The 20,046-nt window shown below is 38.3% G+C and overlaps 2 protein-coding genes across 6 annotated transcripts in view; both read left to right on the forward strand.

Moving 5' to 3' along the window:
- Nucleotides 1-6,286: 6,286 nt before the first annotated feature.
- On the forward strand, nt 6,287-11,595 carry LOC146547633 (uncharacterized). 4 transcript variants are annotated; one of them, XM_085265665.1, is made up of 6 exons: nt 6,287-6,331; nt 7,734-7,793; nt 8,315-9,359; nt 9,463-9,609; nt 10,189-10,290; nt 10,464-11,595. In XM_085265665.1, the coding sequence occupies exons 3-6, from the start codon at nt 8,325-8,327 to the stop codon at nt 10,767-10,769; spliced, it is 1,590 nt and encodes a 529-aa protein (XP_085121791.1). In that variant the 5' UTR covers nt 6,287-6,331; nt 7,734-7,793; nt 8,315-8,324; the 3' UTR covers nt 10,770-11,595. The 4 variants fall into 4 exon arrangements, with proteins under 4 accessions (XP_085121791.1, XP_085121794.1, XP_085121792.1 ...); XM_085265668.1 differs by having other exon boundaries at nt 10,189-10,570; XM_085265666.1 differs by lacking the exon at nt 6,287-6,331 and having other exon boundaries at nt 7,412-7,793.
- Nucleotides 11,596-17,818: 6,223 nt separating this feature from the next.
- Nucleotides 17,819-20,046, forward strand: part of xirp2a (xin actin binding repeat containing 2a) — an 85,785-nt gene continuing 83,557 nt past the window's right edge. The window contains exon 1 of one of the 2 annotated variants that reach the window (XM_085265645.1): nt 17,819-18,162. In XM_085265645.1, the coding sequence (XP_085121771.1) occupies nt 17,962-18,162 (201 nt within the window). In that variant the 5' untranslated portion in view covers nt 17,819-17,961. The remainder of the gene's footprint in view (nt 18,163-20,046) is intronic. The other variant, XM_085265647.1, reaches the window with a different exon arrangement.

Here is a 20,046-nt window from a genome sequence, read left to right on the forward strand (position 1 = left end):
GGTATGTCCCACTGGGAGGAGGCTCCGGGGCAGACCCAGGACACGCTGGAGAGATTATATCTCTCAGCTGGCCTGGGAACGCCTTGGTGTTCCCTCGGACAAGCTGGAGGAGGTGGCTGGGGAGAGGGAGGTCTGGGCTTCTCTGCTTAGACTGCTGCCCCCACGACCCGGTCCCGAATAAGCGGAAGAAGATGGATGGATGGAAGGATGGATGGACAGATGGACAGATGGATGGTTCTCAGTACTTCTTTCAGGTCAGGGACGAGTTGCTGCCCCCAGTTTTCTTGTTCACAAGTGAGCGAAGGGTGGTGCATGAAAGATGGATAGATTAGGTGTTGGCAAATGATTTACAAACAATTGTTAAGTTGAAATGTCTAATAGATAAACCTCCATTGTTAGTGAACCTGTTAACTGTAACTGCTAACTATATAGTTTATTCTCACTTTATCCGGTGAAATCATGCACGAGCACAAAATGCCTGGGCAGAGTACAGAGGAGAAAACTGAAAGGGTTTTTTTTTTTGTTGACTAGTGCTACTGTGACTGCCTACCATGTTAGCAATTATCCAGCAAATTGCAGCTGTTTAGCAAACATCCCTTTACACAGTCTCTCAGTATGGATATATTCAACCCATGAGTAAATTCACTCAATTAGTAAGTAGAAATTTCACACCATTGCCTTTTTAAACCAGTTTATATTGTACCTTACATAGTGCTTTGGAAAATTCACATTATAATACATGCCAGTTGCTTTTGAAAAATATGATTAACTACCCAACCCCTACCCCACAAGTCCCTAAACATAGTTGCTATAGCAATGCCAGACTTTGAATGGAAAAATATCAGGAATAAAGCTAGAGCCTCAGCCTTGAGTTTGAGCACACAGCCAGGGAGCGAGTTAAAATGATTGTTTCATCAGTCGAAGGGGAAACAGTATGGATTCATACAGAAACCTATTCTTTAAATTAGCTTTGCAATATTATGACCTGGATGATAATTATGGATGAATTTTAATGAGCGCATTTAAGGAAGGTGTGCAAAAATCGTAAACATGAATGAATAAAATGATCTGTCAGTTGGAAGATAATTGCACTGCATTATGTGATCGAATAGCTGATTATCTCTCACCACGAGCCATTCTGATAATTAGTTTAAAGCGTGATTAAAAAGTGTGGCAGTTTGACATCAGTCAGGTTGTTTTTTGTATAGTTTCTTGTTTTAAACCAAAAGTGCAACACACACATTACAATATGTATCAAATGCTTTGCATGAATTAATGTGCATGTTTTAGAAAGTTAAAGCTAATAATAATAAGGTGTCATTTTTTTAATATATTTATGTCAGAAACTAATACATGACCTGCACTGGTTGTTCCAGACGAATATTTCTTTTGGTTTTGTGTCCTGAATTGCCCTATTTTCTCCTGGCAAGGATAGAGTGGTAATGTGCGGGAGAGACAGAGTGATCCTTCCAATCAGCTTCCATGGCAACAGGCCACCGGGGGGAGGGAAGGGAGGATGAGGGACTTTGGAGTTGGAGGAAGAGGAGGAGGCAGCCAGAAGGGTTGTGGGGAGGTGGGGGCTGGGAGGTGGTAGAATCTAACGCTGAAGCATGAGGGGAAGGCTGCGAGAGGTCTGGTTTTTCACAGAGAGGGAAAAAAAACTGTGTGTGTGTATATGTGTACTTTGAAATCTGAACAAAGGCGGAGAGTTAAAATAACTGCAGCAGAGCCTTCGTTATGTTTCATTCTGTTTAATAAAGGATATATATAATATATATAAGGATACATTGCAATGTCTTGTAATGTATGGAAAGTATGACATGTACAGAAACACTGTAATTGCTAGCTATCCCATCCACATATAATGAGTAACGTCTGAGCTGCTTTGCTTCCTACGGCCACTAGATGGACTGTAATCATGATAACCCAAACATTTTTCCATTCCCAATACTGTTATCAGATATATCACACACAGTATGTATCTGGTACTTTTCCCTTTAAGGGGCCAACAGTGTTCAGTCTGCATCTAATTAATGAGTTCAGGCTACCTATTTGACCTCATGGTAACTATGTGCCATTTCAAAAGACACAGTTACCAAAAAGGTGCCTGCATGTTCCTAAGAATCTAACAGCTTATTGGATTTCAATGTGCAGTATCAGGAGAGGGTCGGTACTGGTCAAAATACAAAAAGAATTTAGTTAACAGACATGGCTGTATTCTCTGATCTTAGTGGACATATATGGTTGCAACCAACAATAAATTTTATTTGTAATAGACAGCTTATTATATAAAATATACATATATAAATATCATGCAGACATATTAACAAAGCACTTTTTAAACTAGAAAGAAATCAAAAAATTTAAAGCTGCTTTCTTCCCATGAAAAATGCAAAGTTCGAAAAACTGAGAATTTTTGCTGTTTTACCTGAAGCAATGACATCAATGATTGATCAGCTGCCAGTCTGTCACAGTGATTTGTGTCTCCAACTGTGTACTGTGTGTTTTTTTGACTACTGGTCGTTTTGCGTCACTTTGAATCTCCTTGTACTCCTTTTGTCATGTCTGTTGGCAGGTTTATTTATTTTATTTTGTTACCTTCCCCAAGCTGATACTTTCGGTAGCATTTGCGTGTCATTCTGTCTGTAAACACAAAAGTTTTGAATGAATTCTGGTATAACTTTATAGGGATGTAGAGTGGGGTCATGTTAATAATCTATTAAAATTTAAAGTACAGCCACCAAGGTCTGATTCATGATTCACTGATTTTGGTCCTCTAGGTCTTTGCTGTGTAGACCCATTCAATGGCCTTAAAGGCTGTGTGATGAGCCCTTTCCTCTACTCCCTCTTCACCCACGACTGCAGACCTGCTGATGGTTCCAACACCATCATTAAGTTTGCAGATGACACCACGGTGATTGGCCTCATCAGTGACAACGATGAGGCCGCCTACAGGGAGGAGGTGGATCGTCTGGCTGAGTGGTGCGACAGAAACAACCTGCTGCTTAACACCGAGAAGACCAAGGAGCTCATCGTGGACTACAGGAGGAATGCTGACCCACATCCACCCATCCACATTAAGGGGACGGCTGTGGAGCGTGTGAGCAGCTTCAAGTTCCTGGGAGTCCACATCTCCGAGGATCTCACCTGGACGACCAACTGCTCCAAGCTGGTCAAGAAGGCTCACCAGCGCCTCTTCTTCTTGAGGACTCTGAGGAAGAACCACCTGTCCTCAGACATCCTGGTGAACTTCTATCGCTGCGCCATCGAGAGCATCCTGACCAACTGTATAACAGTCTGGTACGGGAACTGCTCTGCCTCGGACCAGAAGGCGTTGCAGAAGGTCGTGAAAACTGCCCAGCGCATCGCCGGAGCACCACTTCCTGCCATAAAAGACATCTACAGGAAGCGGTGTCTGAAAAGGGCTGGGAAAATCATCAAAGACCCCAGTCACCCATCACATGGACTCTTCACCCTCCTGCCCTCTGGGAGGCGCCACAGGAGCCTCCGGACTAAGACCACCAGGTACCGGAACAGCTTCTTCCCCACAGCTGTCAGACTCCTGAACTCTGCCTCCTGACATCTGACCCACGTTAAACTCATGGACTGAACATACACACACCCACAATGGACAACTGTACCCTCAAACACACAATAATAACATGGACTGAACCACCACTCACAACCACTAGCACTTTATAGCCTCTGTAGAAACTATCTACACCCTCACTTATCTTAACTGCACTACTGTATAGCTCTGTGTAAATAATCATTCTGTACATTCGATAATCTTTAATCCTACAACTGTTTACAACTTGCATAGTTCCCATTTCTGTATAGCTGTATATCCCAGATTCTGTAAAGTTATTTATTTCATATTCTGTATAGTTTTTCATATTTATATCCTGTTCATATCCTGTACATAGCTTGTACTCACTACAGCCTGTACATACTTATAGTTATAGAATATTCACAACATACTTCATACCGTGTACATTATAACATACCATAATAGACCCATTTCTGTAATATACTCACATATCTATATTATTGCTAATATATATTGTAATATATCTATATCACTAAAGCACTTCTGGATGGATGCAAACTGCATTTCGTTGCCCTGTACCTGTGCATGTGCAATGACAATAAAGTTGAATTCTATTCTAATTCTATTCTAATGATAGAGAATGACCAAGATTTATTACCAAATCGGAGGTAATAGCAAGTAAACAAGTACTGTCTCATTATTCTGATGACAATTTTTTCTCAGTGGTCAGATGACCTCCAAATGTTTTTATAGCCCTTCTGCTTACTAACCATTTAACTGAAGTGATTGCCACAGCCCTCAGCCCTAATATGTCACGCCATCAGTGACCAGCAGAGGGTGTTCTTTGTCAATGACGCCATCTTTTTACTGCAAATCTTTGCTTCAGCTTGAGTCAGGAGCCCATCATTAGCTCTTTGTCCTGTTTTGCTGCCTGGCTGGGTGTAATTATTTCCCCAGCGACTCAGTCAAAGGACTCGGTAACCAAAACAGACCTCTACAATAAAAATACAAAATGAGAGAGCTGGTTGGGCTGAGGGAACTGGTTAACATTGGGCACAAAAATGTAAGAGAAATAAAAAAATATATATAATAATTGCGCTGTAATTTAATTTTCCCCAAACATAAACATTTCTGGCTGATAGATCTGAGGAAGGTCAAAATCTGTGTATTAACAGATTTCTAAATTGGACATAAGAATGCTGGACATAATGAAAAGTGGTGTGTGGGGCTGAAAATATGCAGAAGCATTGGAAAATAGCATTCCGAGCAGATTAAAAGCCTGGCTCACAGTTTTATTTTCCTGCCTGGATCCCTCACTGAGACATTGTGGTATGGTCATTTCCACCCATAATATTCAGCTCACATTAAGTTATCAGTGACATACAGCATGTCCTGCTGGACATCGTGTGGGCAAGATTCTGACAGAAAAACAGGATGTTAGCTGTAGAAAAATGTGCTGAGGGAAATCTGTGTACACGTTTCTACAGCTAACATTTGTTAGTTTGGTTTATTTGATTTTCTGGCTCAAGAATGAGAATAAGAAAATACAAAGAGGAACATATAGCTTTTTCTTATCTGTTATCAGTCTGCATCAAATCTATTCTTAGTATTTTGAACAGTGGGCTCCAGCTCCAGTATGGCTAAGGTCCATGGAATGAACTTTTTATCTTACAAGTGGTTAAAAGAAGAAGAATATTTTTTAGAATTTATCAGAACATATTTAAATGATTTCTTGGGGGAAAGAAAAAAGATGATTAAGGTTACCTACAACCACTGCTATTTTCATTTTCATTTCAACCTATATTCTGTTTTCCACAGTCTTGTTTTATCATAATTGTATTGCAAATTAACGAAATAAGTATCATTAATCTACTAGCGGTAACTAGCTTAGCAACTGTTTTAGGCAGCCCAGCAGTACCAGTAGTGTTTTTAAAGAAACAGTGATTACAAAAAAAGTGCAATTTTTTAATGGTTTTTTTAAATAGCTAATAGCTCCTTTATTCCTACTATAAACTCTGGAGAAAAATACAGATTTTAAGTGATTTTTTTAATGTCAGTGTTTTGCATGTTTTTCCACTAATTTTAAGTCCAGTCACAGGAATCTCTGTTAATTCACAAATATGGTGATTTCCAAAGAGCTATTAGCCAAAAACTATAGTGTGCAGTCCATGCTGGGGTAATTTAATGAAAGTGAAGAAGTCGAGGACAAAAGACCAAGTGTCACCCAAAAACCAGATCCCATCTATACCAGATGATCGGTATCTGAATGTCATTCCCTAAAGAAATAGGAAAAAATCCAGCAAAGACCTGAAACAGGACCAGGGAGATGTATCTGGCCCTTCAGTGAAACCATCTACTTTCACTGACACCTTAGAAATGATTCAGCGGAAGAGCGACTGTGAAGAAGTCGTTCACGGAGGAATGTTAATTGCACTGTAAAAACTGTGATTGGGGTTAATTAGAATCTAATAGGAGAGTAATAGTAATTATTACTCAGTAAAAACGTGTATGAGTAGTTTTAATCAAATCTAAGCAAAATTCAATAATTTTGAGATGTTCAGTTATTTAAATTTACACAGTTTTGTTTGGGGTAAATTCAGCAATGGTTTGTTGAGTAGATTTTAAAAAAAATGTTTGAGTACTAAAAAAATTTAAGAAATCTAATAGATTTAACTGATGAAAGCATTTTCATTTTAATCATTGAACACTTCCGCCCATAATCCTTTGTGCCACGTGCAGGACACACGCGCTTCATGAGTGGACATCTCCATTTTGTCAGAGGTAAGACTTCTTAATTTGTTCAAATATAAGACACGGTTTAAACAATAACGTATATCGGTTTTGAGTAAAGGTTTTAAACAGTATGATACGTCGAAATTTTATTAATAATCATCACTGTAATGATAGTATCGTATTTTTACACAAATGGCAGTTAGTGGACTGCTAGCACAAGGTCACTTTCCAAGCCTTCACGACTGTGTTACTGAACAGCTTTAACTAACCACATGTTTTACCGTATTAAAAAACATCAACGACATATTCCGATGAGTTTTAACGTCTTTCATCCACGTTTAAAAGTTCATGAAAATGTTTTGCGCTCAGTTGTGAGTGATTTTGTCAGCCACAGTCAGTTTTTCGAACTCCAGTTTCTAATAATGGCGGCCGCTACTAAGTTTTAAAATTACTCTTAGTAATCTTTCTGGGTCACAAAATAAACTTTTAACATATTTTCAGGCGAGAAAGTAGCTGTGTAAACATCAAATATCTGATCGGTTCATCAAGATATCGCATGTTTGCAAAAGTGCTTCGACGTTTTCGGAGCATCTGCTACCCACCAGCTCGATAGCAAGCCGGGAGCTCGAGGGTCACTGAAGCCACTGAGAACGGCACAATTCCCGGCACATCATTTTCAGATCACCGCGGGGTTTCGCTACTCAGTTTAAACGTAATGTATAAGTCACTTAGACAACCTAAAAATGTTATTGTTTGGTTTTTTCGGTGTTTTATTTGTTCGTGAGTAAATCGGTTTGGCTGAGATTAAAGTTATTAGATTAGATTAGATAAAACAAAACTTTATTAATCCTCCGGGATTTTCACACAGCTGAATAAACGTCAAACAGAAAACTGATTAAACAAAAGTGTGAGACGGTCGAGAATTTACTCCAGCGTCCTGTTATATTTTAGATAGCAAGGAGCAGACGGCTGAGTTTATTAAACTCCACCGAGACAGCGGTGACGCTAATCAGAAGGCTAGACCGTCCAATTTCCCCAGCCGTTTACTTCCAGCCTACCCGACCTTCTGGGGACCCGGCCCACGTAGACCGCGAAGGCCGGGTCCTCAGGAGGATGCAGCCCATGAATTTGGACAAACTTTTAAGATATTTTCATGCGAGGTGCTGTGTAAACTTCAAATACCTGCTCGGTTTATCAAGACATCGCATATTTGCAAAAGTGCTCTAAAGGTTTGTGTTCGTTTAGAGGCGTTAAGTCAGTGTCAGTGAGTTTATATTTACTGTTAAGAGTAAATATCTCACCAGAAAATTTGTAGAATCATTATTAGAAAATAACAGTAAACGTCCTTATATGTTTTGAAATGTGTTAATCTATTGGAATGACTGCGTGTGTTTGTGTAAATTTTTTATTTTGGAGACTGCTATTAATGATAATGTTGCTTTCCTTTCAGGTAATGGAAGATCCCTCAACTTAAATTCACCTGATCAGCATGTAGACTGTGCATTATAAAGTAAGTTGTGATAACATGTTATATTAAATTAAACTAATGGTTTTGAAATTGAAGCGGCATAAAATTACCAAGTTGACCCCACTTAATCTAACTTATTTGTTTTTGTAAAAACAATAAGTAGAAAATAATTGCTTATTATTTGTAGGATTTCTTTCTTCTTCTCTATAATCTCAACATCAAATGTGTATAGATACCCATGCTCTTACATTTGTCATCAAAAACTATTTAGATTCTTAGATATATATTTTTCCATCACTTTAGGACCTGGCAAATGGGATGGCAGTGTAAGATATGCAAATCTTTTTCAACAAACAAACAAACAACAAAAAACAAAACGACAACAACAAAAACTTGATAACATGTACATCTCCCAAGTATTTGTTATTTGCAACATTTGGTGTGTTGAAGTGTGCTTTTTGTTTTATAGTTTTATATCTCAACTATTGTATAAATGAAAAGTAATAACTAATTTTATTTAATTGAAGGGAAATTTAACTCTGCCCATTTACATTTTATTCTAGGTTGAACAAGATGGAGGCAAAGCTTCGTGTAATTATTGATGACCAAATCGAGAAGTTGGTTCTTCCATCAGGGATCCCACCAACATTGGAGGAGCTGCAGAGTGTTGTGAAGGATACTTTTGGGATTTCAAATGACTTCAGTCTTCAGTATTTTGACCCAGAATTCCAGGACTACTTCACTCTTCACAGAGCTGACCAGATAAAAGACAAAGACACTGTGAAGGTTGTTGGCATCACCCCAGTCATGCTAAGCTTGACTCCGGTTGATGACAGTTTTGGCGGCCCCTCTGGCCAACTGTCTGACTATGACTCCTCATATGCTGAGTCAGTTGTATCCAATGCAGACTCTGCTGCAACTACTTCTTCTCAGGACACCATTATTCTCAAAAGGCAGAAGACCACAGAACGTTGTGAGCCCTGGCCGAAACAGTTTCCCATTCCACAGTTTGCATATGAAACTGAGATGTACCTGGAAAGAGCCACTGAGGAGTATAAAAAGAATGGAAATCTTCTGCCCACCTCCAAAGTAAAGACTGATATTCTTGAGAAGTTGGCTGAAACTATATTTACATTTACGGCCTATCCTTCAAGTGCACAGGTTAGTTATGTTGCTGAGGCACTTGTGACAAAATACCCTTGTCTCAAGGAACCTGGCTCTTTCTCAGGTTATTATGGTTGGCAACAAAGCATCAAATACAAGATGGCCAATTATCGTACAAAACTTAGAGGGTTTGGTGTTCCTGAGTTGACATGCAATGCCATGAAACACAAGAGTCCAGGTGACCAGAAGTCTGCAAATAAAGTGAAAAAGCCTCGGAAAGCAGAGGTAAATTACCTTCCGCCATATCCAGCAGGTGAAGATGAGGACAGTCAAGAAGAAGAGAGAATTCAGTTGCTTACTGAAGTCAAGAAAAGAGACAACAACAAAGTGATAAAAGAAAAAATGGCTAAAACATTTGCACATAGACGACATGAAATTGTCAACCTGTCCCCCAGCATTGAAGACATCAAAGCCAGATGGCCAGCTTTGTTTGAGGCATCTCATGTGAGTTCCAAATTCATTTTGGGTAGGCTTTTGGGTTTTTTTAATGTAATCTTTCAAACTTCAAATAATTTGAGGCCGCATCATGTTTTTTTTTGTCGTTCAGCTGCAGGATGAGTTCTACAGGATCACCCTGGTACACCTTGAACCCAAATTCATGTCCATGCTGGATGAGTACACTCCCAAACTGTTGGCCCTTTTCCATTCCAAGGGGGGAGCCATGGGATTGAAGTTGCAGGCTATCATAGCCAAGGTATTTTCCACAGACATTTCAGCTTGGAATTTTATTTAAAGAATTTTTTTGTCAAATTTCATTTGCATGGTGCACAGCTCCACTAATTTGTTTGCATGTTTTTGTCAGTGCAAGAGGACGCCAGGACGTCACTGATATAATTAACAACACAATTATGGGTTTCATGTTTTAATTGTATTTTAAATACATGTCTATTCTTAGTAAAAACAAACAAACAAAAAACAAACAAAAAAACACAAGTACAGGTATTGCTGGGTTTTTGTTTTGTCCCAAGAAGGAAAAACCCTTTCTGACGAACATAAACTAAATTAGATAAAAAACTAAAAGAATAAATTAATGTAATTTACTAAAACGACACATTTAAAGATTGAAGCTTACAAGCATGTTGACAATACCTTTGTGTTGACTGTCAGCACCCAGGCATGTGCATTAACATCAGCTAATTATCGCACATAATGTTCCATGTGATGATAATTTGATATTTAACAGTTTTTTTTAATACTGCCAATTCTCACAGTTTTGTCTTAATAAATGGTCACTTATCTGATGGTAATTTTTGGAATTCTTGCTCATTTTCAGTCACCAAGCAATCCTAGCAATGACATAACCAGAAATCTGGTTATTCGGTGCTTGATGGTGTACCTTGGGGAGTCCATTGATCAACTGATCAAAGAGTACAGTGTAAGTGTTGAAGTAGAAACATTATTCTGTTTTTGTTATTCATATGTGTTTGTCAAGTTTCAAATAATTTGAGGCATTATCATGTTCTATTTGTCATTCAGCTACAGGATGTGTCCAGGAAATATTTCATGTGTGCAACTACAGTCAGAAAACTCATGTGTTTGTTGTTTCAGGATGCTGATGAGGATGGTGTGTCACAAGATCTTTCTGAACAGAGGATGAAAATCTACAAAATCAAGGCTGTTGGATCTGAGGAGGATGACATTGGCATTGTGCTGGAGGGTGTGAGAGTTATGCCTGCTCTGGGCAATTTTCCAAGAGCATGCGCAATGCTGGTTGAATTGACATATGCAGTCAATCTTGCCTATCCCAAAGAGCTAAAATACACCTTGGAAGTATTCCAGAAAACTTTCCTTGAACTGGATTGTGCTAAGCTCTCACCAAAAGTGAACAGCCTCAAGAACAAGTTATTGGCTTAAGTGAGGACTCTGAAAGAATGAAAGGGAAGTAAGCTCACTGAAAACCTTTGGTTTGTCTTTGTTAGATGCAGCTATCTTTTCAGTTTTCAAAATAATTTCAACTTATTCATGTCTTACCCAAATGACCTGCAATGTGTCAGGCTGTATTTGTGCTCTTCATTTTAATGTTTGTTTTTTATTACCTACAAGTTTCTTAGGAATATTCTGTTTGAAAGGCAACAAATTGGAGGAATCACTAGTGAAGCTTTTCTTTGTTTATAGTGTATGTTACTATAAAACATTAGTTTAAAACAACTTTAAAATTTAACAGAAGTGCAGTCCTGTAGCTGTAGAAATGTTACTTCCTCTTACATGTGTCTTAGATTTTCTCAGGTTAAACATCCAAATTGGGATAAAAGGTTGATTTACATTATTGATATTCCATGTACATGAGTTAAAAAACCTTTGTTCTACAGTTATATTGAGTGATTCAATTTAACAAAAGATTGACTAACTAAAGTTTTTGTTAGTCAATCATAAATAAGTAACAGAGATAAAGGAAACGGTAAAGGATATTCAAATTTCAGGTTCATGTTGATATTACAGTCTAATCTAAAGATTAATTTCTTTTTTACAAAACTGGTTTACATTCATGCAGTTTATGTTGCTGTTGCTCTGTACACAAAGCTGTGTGATAAACTGTTTATGACACTAAAACAAATTTACAGCAGAGGAATGTATTTAGGAGATCAGGAGATTGTTGATGAGAATTCAGTGTATACGAGCAGAAAAATGTTATATTATAAATTACTGTTTTATTTTCCACAATAAAACAAATTACTGTGTTGATGTTTTCTTTGTGAAATTGATTCATTTTACTCAGAAAATAAGTTAAATTCATTTCATTTTCTCTTATTATTCAGTCATTATTTTTAAGGTTTATTTGGAAAATTATTGAATCCAATTTGAGTTTTACTGAAAAAACAAGAAGATTTCATTTCTTTGTAATGGATATTTTAGGAAGTTTTTACTAAACATTTGCCAGATAGTTAGTAAATTCAAAGTAATTTTTCTCAGAGACTTATTTCATATCAATTATTTTTTTTGGTAAAGTTGGGCAATTTCAACCTTCAGTTTGAGATTTTGACCCTAAATCCAACACATATTTACAGTTTAATTCTATTAATATCTACTTTTGTTTTCTATTTGAATTTAATTAACATTTTCTCTACATTTTACATAAATCTTTTGAAATTAAAATCTACTTAATTATTTCAAGTGTCACTTTGTTGCCATAACTTTTTTAAGTAACCTCTAGTCACAGTTTTTACAGTGTGGTGACAACCAGTCTTATGTAGTGATGAATCTAAAGATTTAGGTTAAATCCCTCATCACTCTGTATAGAAGAGGTAAAAAGACAGGTACTGTGTCCACAGCCATCTGTAAAATATCAGTACATTTCTGAACAACTGCAAATACTCGCCTATTGTGAATCTGAAATTAAAATCACTGACCTTTTTCCAGTTTGTCCTGGCAGAATTTTTCATGGACTGGCTGGACCTCAGATATTACCGAAGCAGTGGACGTGTAGAATATGAAGCACCCAAGATCGAAAAGAAGCTTTGGAAATTCCTTCAATGAGCCTTGGAGTCTAATACTGAAGACTAAAAGAAATGACAAGAAAGCCTGAGTACAGACTGTGCTGAACAATAAGCAAAATATTGACCTTCAAGCTCATTAGATTTGTACACTTGATTTTTGCTGTAGATGCTGTAATTCTATGCAGTTTGCATGTCATAATAAATCACTGCTATCCCATTTCTCATTTTTCTTTAAAAAAATAAATAAAGAAAAGCGTGTTGTCTTGAAATGTGTACAAAGTACCCACCCTATGATTTGTAGTTGCACTGCATTTTCTATCCAATATAAGCCTCTGGTTTTTTTGTGAATGAGTTTTTACTTAAGTAAATGACCTCCAATGATTCCTCTGTGTGTTTCCAGGGAGTAAGCACCAGATGGCAGACTTCACCTTTAAAACAGACTTATTATGTAGCCATTCAAATACACATCCAACAACTCTACTATCAAGGTTAACGTCACCAGTAACAGCATATTTTGGCTAAATGTGACAAAATAAATATTTTTATTGCCCAGTATACATGTCAAAAAAGGCACTAAATGTGATGTTTTGCTGGAAATATATCCCTGTAAGAGCCCATAAGGTGCCCGGATCTTACTTAGTTAACCTAGTGGCCCATTAAAAAACCTGTTACAAGCAGATACAAAGTATTTCACTGTTTATGCTCCCATTAAAACACAGTACAAGTTGGGGCCAGCTGTGGTGTGTGAATGTGAAAAAGATGAAACAGTCATTTTTTTCCAAGTCAGAAGAGGAGGAGGTGGCTGAGAGCCAGTCAGGAGAGCAGATGGCGTCTCCATCTGTCTGGTCTGTTTAAAGAGCTCTGCAGGCGAGGCCCCAAGCCAAACAAGCCAGCTACACGGTCTGGGATGATCTCAGAGCTTTCACTCTCGCATTGCACCCTAAAGCTATCAAGATTTGATCCTTTCACAGAACTCCAAAATCACTGCACTTTGCAGTGCAACCCAACTTTAAAGACTCTAAATGAACTGATTTGCTAGAGACAATATTGCAAGTATACGGATGCATAAATCCAACCAGGAAATGTAGCTATTCACAAAGAGTTGAGTTTTACTTCTTTGCACGTTCTGTTGCTTCACCTTCAAAGACCGTGCATTGTGCTGCTTTCCTTTTTGATAGACACGGTTGTTAAGATTGTACATCGCTCTCCTCTAGCCTGCTGTATCTTAATGGAGGCACAGCAGGAAGTAAAAACCTCAGTAATAGGAGAAGTGTTGCTGTCATCTGATACTGAATGCTGTGTCTACCTGTGTCCCTAGAAAGTGATCAGAAAGCGCATTCTGAATAACAAAGTAGAGGTCATAATATAAAATTGGCTGCATGTCTCAATTTCAATTTTATTTATATAGCGCCAAATCACAACAAAAGTTGCCTCAAGGCGCTTCATACAGGCGCTTGTTTCTTTTAACAGCTTTTTTTGTTATATAACACTGAGAAATATTATCATTTCATAAATTCTACAGAAGTGATGGGGAAGAATGCAGTCTTTTCCACAACACTGACTAGACCAAGGAGCTTATCCTGGATTTCAAGAAGAAAGCTCCCCCTCTGGAACCTGTGTGTATTAAAGGTGCTGAACTGGAACATGTTTACAATTTCAAGTTTCAGAGTCTGTCAACCGCCAACAATCTGAGGTGGTCGGAAAATATTTCAGTGACGCTATTTCATTAGGTCAGTAAAAGAAGCAAGCCTGGCAACCAGTCCGGCCTTACAGAGAAGAGGTACTTCACAAGACTGTGAGGAAGTGCCACGCAAAGAAAAAGCGAGACCTTGCTCAGACGTATTAAACTGTAACAAGCATAATGGGCACACAGCTCCTTCCATGGACACGTTGCAGGGTGCGTGAAGTCAGGTCAAGGAAGTCAGAGGCATAAGCAGAGAACACCAAGAAAAACAGGAAGCATTAGCACAATAATATTAATCATTTGAGACATTGTAGAAAAATAGCTTCAATGTTTTGATTTCTGTGATGAAATTATGAGTATAAGGTTAGAAAAGCATATGTTTCTGATTAAGTTTGTTTGGTCCTGAGAAGACAGTGTAGAGTAGGTTTGTCAGAATGTTTGTCACATCTTTATCACAGTGCCCAATAGTGCCTGTTTATTCTGAAATTCTGTATCTGAAAGGCTAAAACATGCCAACACTCAGTAGATGCTAACACAGGTCCTAATTGCCCATGGGTTGATCCAGCTTATTTTACATTAAACTTAGAATTCAAATTGAAATATTTAGTTTTAGATTAGAAGTTAGACGTATATTTTATTCCACTATAAATTTGTTAAAACTGTACTAATTTAACTGGCATTAAATACAAGTTGGTCAAAGGCATAGATTATCATCTGATGAAGTTTTGCCTTGTTTTGAACATATCCTAGCTACAGAGGCCCTAAAAGCTGCCCATGGGTGCCCAAACAGCAAAAGTTCCCTTTCTTAAATGTAGTTATCTGGTGTTAAGGTAAAGTGAGTTCATTGCATAAACCAGAGGTCTGTTGTGTCGGGGGAAAGGTTTTCATGCAAGACAGAACCAAACTAGTATAAATCCATGAAATTAAAACAAATGGCTAAAAGAAGCCAGCAGCTAGAGAGGTACAGATGATAACTCTCCAGGTTTAGTCACTTGAATCACAGTTTATATAGTTTATTTATGAGTATAATAATGCAGGATAAGCCAGGCCTTCCAAAGGCCGTTTATCTTTAGCTGAAAAGGAACATCACAATCAATCAATAAATGCTGGGTGTTTTAGGCATTCTCTGCAACATAAAGAAACTAACAATAATAAATAATGTGCATTGAGGTGACATTTTAGCAAGGCATCAGGGCTGTGGGATGCTGCTACATTTCCAGACTTTTCTTGAGAACCAGAAGGACCTTTTGACCCTTTAAGTGGTGCCATGTTAAACTATGCTAAGTGCTCGTATTTGGTAGCAATATCATTCAGTGGTTTACTGGAATATATGACATCTGTGTCTAGATATAATTTGTGGCATTGTAGAAAAATAAAATGTGAATTGCTGCTTCCATCTTCTTGTCTTATCAAAAGAATCATATTTCAGCCTGTCCTCTAAATACAGTCGTCTGGAGTGCTTGGCCAAAAACCAGCGAGGGAGCCCACACACAACCAGCAGCATCTTTTCTTTAATAGAAGCAGACAGTGTTTGTACCCTGCTGAATCTTCACCATAATGTCCCTTATATCATCTGTTAATGAAGAAAATCCTCTCTAAAACTTTGTGTTAGGGGACTTTATGTGTCCCCTTCTACTTATCCCTGCACTTCAAACAGTGTGTATAAGCTTGTGCATATGTGAGTGTTTCTATCTGTTTTGACTATGCTACACATCAAGATGCATATCACAGAAACTCTTAACTACTTCATTAGTCCAGAACATGTTCTCAGTGGCCAATTTTCTTTAAAACTGACCTTCGCTTGCAGAAGTGAAATAACGTTGGAAATAGAAAGTGGCTTAATCAGGTACAAAACTACACTTGTAGTTCTTTTCTTCTGTGTATATCAGAGTAACTGCAGTAAGCTGAGTGGCCTCAGTGGACACAGGATCCAGCAGAAAGTGACACACTCTGGCCATTTCTGAATAATGTATGTGCTGCTGGTATAAATAGAGTGATACTGTGTCCTCTAAAGTACTATCAGATGAATATATCATGACCACTCATTCATTAAGACTGGATTATCTGGATTGCTTCTCGATTCTTTTCTCTCTGTTTGTGTATTGATGTTTCTGCTGTGGCTGTAACTCCCTGTTTCAGCCACATAACTACTGTTTTTCTTTCTATCTAGTCCTGTAACTAAGCTTTTCTCGTGGCTCTTCCTCTCTCCTCCCACTCTGTTCTTCACCATTTGCCTCCTGCTCAGCTTTGCCAGCTCATGTGAGGTGAAAACAGTGACTCCAGGTGCTTCCCTTGCTCCCCATTAAGAGTGTAAACATGGGACAACATAGTGGAAATGACACTTTTACAGGATGAGACAGTTGAAATAAATTTTTCAGAAGTTAAATGTAAGCAGTACAAGAGGAAACTGAGTTAAAGTGTTCATTTCTCTCTTTGTGTTAGTAGTCAGTAAAGGAAAACACTCCCCGGGAAGAGGTGGTGCAGTTGTTGAAACATTAACAATATATTTGCCTTCATGGATGCAGCGTGGGCCATCAGCTTAGGTGTTAAGGGCCTTCCATCATTTGTTCAGAAATAATAGGCTCTCCTACCCTCCCCGGACCTGGTGTCAACGGGAGGATGGGTGAGGCAAAAAGCTGTTAACCTGCTTCCTGGAAAACTGCTGGGGTTGGTTTGTGGTCCCACAGTTGTCAATGGTGTGTGTTATATCTATAAAAATAGCAGGAAAATCAACCAGTTTGTCTCTATGGTTATCTGGTTTTCTTCAGAACTGATATAAAATGTCACATTTGATGAAGGTTACAAAGGAAATGTTACACACAGCTCAGTGTTAGAACATTTGTTAGTTCAGGCTATATACAGTTTAACCATCAACAGGTGGCTTGAGGCCAGCCGCAGCATGTGCTTCTCAGTTATTAGCACGAGCATAAAATTTGAATCAGTGACTTGAGTGACCAGTGAGAAATCTGAAGGATTGTGAAACAAATAGGAGTAAACCTACCTGGAACCCTTATGTGCTTCCAGGAAGCTTTTATTTTGGAGGAGTTTCTAAAATGCATTTGCAGCAGCTGCAAGTTTTGTGAAAACCCACAGTCAGTTTTCAGGTTTTCACAATCCCACTGCTTATATTTAATTAGTAGTCGTGCACAACTACAGAAATGAACAAGTGTAAGAGAAATTAAGTTGCTAAATGTGCACATGGATTTGTGCATTTTCACAGAAATTTCTAGCTGGACCTCCTTCTTGATGACAAAACGAACTTCATGGCGGATGGCAAATGTGAGTCCTGGAAAAGCACAGGTGTCATTTCTAACATTTACTGTGATAGCATCTAAAACACCAGAACACAGAAGCTGAAACAGCACAAATGGTTTAGCTTTACATCTTTGCCTTACACAAAAGTCTGTTTTATATGTACAATCAACACGAGTCAAATGATACATTTGCCATAAAATGTATCTAAATATAATGTAAATGTATTATTATGAATGTAATTAAGGAATCCTTAAGCTATTTGAACATTATTAACTATATATTTTAAGCTGTTAAAGAAGAAACTTAACAGAAGGTTAGGGTTCCCTGTCCCATTTCCCGCTTCTTTATTCTCAGGCAGACAGCTTCTCTTTTTTGTAAACATGTGACTTTACCTAGTCTTCTGTGAGCATGAGTGATTCGAGGGCAGAGGAGAAAGGAAAAACTTTCCCTGTAAACTTTTGCTATTCTCCTCCTCCTTCCTCGAGCCTCTTACTGTGCCTGCACAACCCAGAGCGCTCTCTAGACAGAGAAGGACTCGAGTAACATCTCATCTCTGTCCCTCATCCTCTCATACCCCCCTCGCTTCCTGACTCACCTGACACAATAGACTTCCCCTCAGTGCATCAACCTGAAGAGAAAAGAGGTAGTGGGGGTGTACGGTTTCTTTACAACAATGGAAATTCAATCAGGAAATAGAGAGGAGGTGGCGAGTGTGACCTCGGGCTCCGTTTCTCAGAGTCCCTCTGGGCTACAGGTAGAAGCATCAGATGATCCGGTGCTCAGAGAGGACCTACAGGCTAAGAGGATTGAGAGGTTTGACATCCCGCTCGATAGCCTGAAGAGGATGTTTGAGAAGCCCGCTGTAGGAAACACAGTAAGTACTTTGACTGTGAAGTTTTGTCTTTATATTGCAATGTGAACTGCACTTTTGTGAGCAGTGACATCCGTTTTTCTCCAGGGGAAATAAGTGGTATAGGTAACTGCCACTTTTTGCTGAGTGTGTCAGGTAGATGGATGGCTTTAATGCAATGCGCATTTGAACAAATTGAAAAGCTCTTGCAACCTTCAGAAAAATGTAAAGTCAGTAGTGGTAACATGACTGTGAAGTCATGCTTCAGGCAAAAGCCATCAAGTTTATGTGGAGTGAAAGTGTACACTATGCAGATTTCACTGCTGCAGACTGTAGCTCTCTTTCTTTATGTACTGGCAGGAGCTGACCTTTACTGGTGACTTATTTTTGGATATAATGGGAAAGAAAACACACAGTGCTGTTTATCTCTCTATTTACTTTAGTACAGTTATCTTGCTGGCAGTTTGGAGTTTCCATCACTTTGTTGATTCTGGGGGAAAATGCTTCTAGGACACGTCTCCTTACCCAAGAGGAGGACGGCCTTCTCTCTCTAGCTTTGTTTTTCCATCCAAGCTGGCTTCTCTGAGGGGAAAATCTAAGTCTGTTGGAATTGAAGTGTTCCATTATGAGACAAGCTCCCATTTACCAAATGTCTGATGATGGGACAAAAAGGCCCAGATGACCTACTTTTTTGTTCCTAATGTGGTTTAGAGACCAATTCAAACCCCTTAAATTATTCCAAACGCATAAAATAAAAGGCAACAAAATCCAAAACAGTTGATGAATTATGGACCATGTATTTTTAAATATACAACGGTGCCGAGTGGTGGCAGAGATGCACTGATATTTGACACCCTGTTATTTAAGACCTATTTTGGGGGCTTTATGGTTAAGCAGGATTTTAAAAATAACCCTGTAATTGGTATGTCGGCTGCTGCTGGAAGCAGCGTGAAGCTTCTGTGTTAGACTGAGAAGAGAGAAAGAGAGGAGAGAGGTGGGTCCATCAGAATTCACACCTGGCCCCTGAGATGAAAACATTTTATGTCTGTGACTAATGAGGTACATCACTAAAGTCAAGATTTAACCATAGCATCTTCAGACGTTTATTTTAGCTTTTAAGTTTATCTTTTAGTATATCCTATTTTTTTCTTAATCAGAGCGGTGTGGACTACACTTATCTGACCTCTAACAATCTCAGGAATTAACACCTACACTTTGGCTTTATTTTGGCTCTTGCATTTCAGTTTCCCATGTATAAAACTTTGTTATCTCACCATTAGGAAAATGGTGCTAGGCTTTGATACACAAAGAAATGTGGATACATGTGTTCTCAGTGTTATCAGTCAGTCTTGTAGTATTTGGCTTAGTAAAGCTGTTTCAGCAAAGAGTTTTTCTGTAACAAGGCGTTAAATGAGTCTTTGTAAGGTGAGAGAAGTGACTTGTAGTGGCAAACATGAAGAGACACATGCTTGCTCTTCTTTATCCATACGCATTACTGCTTCAGTTATGCTTATGTCTACCGTTAGCACATTTTACATCTGTAGCAGGATATTGTTTTTGTTAATAGCTACTAGCTAACAATAGCATTCAGCAGATAAAGAGAGAAGTATTTTTTCACTGTAGACCAAAAGCAGAAGTCATTTTTAAACATAATCAATACAGTATCACAAAGCAGGAGGGGAAACTGTGATTTTCTTTTAAATTTACTGTCATTTTATTAACGAGCTTAAAACGTCAGTATTGTGTTCATGGCTTATTTTTCTGCTCAAAGAAAGAGTGTGACATAAATATTAATGTAATTTTATTAGACAATTAATATATACAAGTTTTCTAAAGCGAAACCTCAATTAAAGGTAGAACTGCAATACCAATCAACAGCCTTCCTAATTATTAACTGCTGCTTAAAAA

This window comes from Mchenga conophoros, linkage group LG23, assembly GCF_057382185.1.
Source record: "Mchenga conophoros isolate Kocher_MC1m ecotype Shallow Benthic linkage group LG23, M_conophoros_male_GT1.1, whole genome shotgun sequence".
NCBI classification, from domain to species: domain Eukaryota; kingdom Metazoa; phylum Chordata; class Actinopteri; order Cichliformes; family Cichlidae; genus Mchenga; species Mchenga conophoros.

What these genes read in the sequence shown, in the direction of transcription:
- LOC146547633 (XM_085265665.1), top strand. Translation starts at nt 8,325, where the DNA reads ATGGAGGCAAAGCTTCGTGTAATTATTGATGACCAAATCGAGAAGTTG. An exon ending in CTTTGTTTGAGGCATCTCAT is followed by an intron (nt 9,360 to 9,462) that starts GTGAGTTCCAAA and finishes TTTGTCGTTCAG; the next exon opens with CTGCAGGATGAGTTCTACAG. An exon ending in TGCAGGCTATCATAGCCAAG is followed by an intron (nt 9,610 to 10,188) that starts GTATTTTCCACA and finishes GCTCATTTTCAG; the next exon opens with TCACCAAGCAATCCTAGCAA.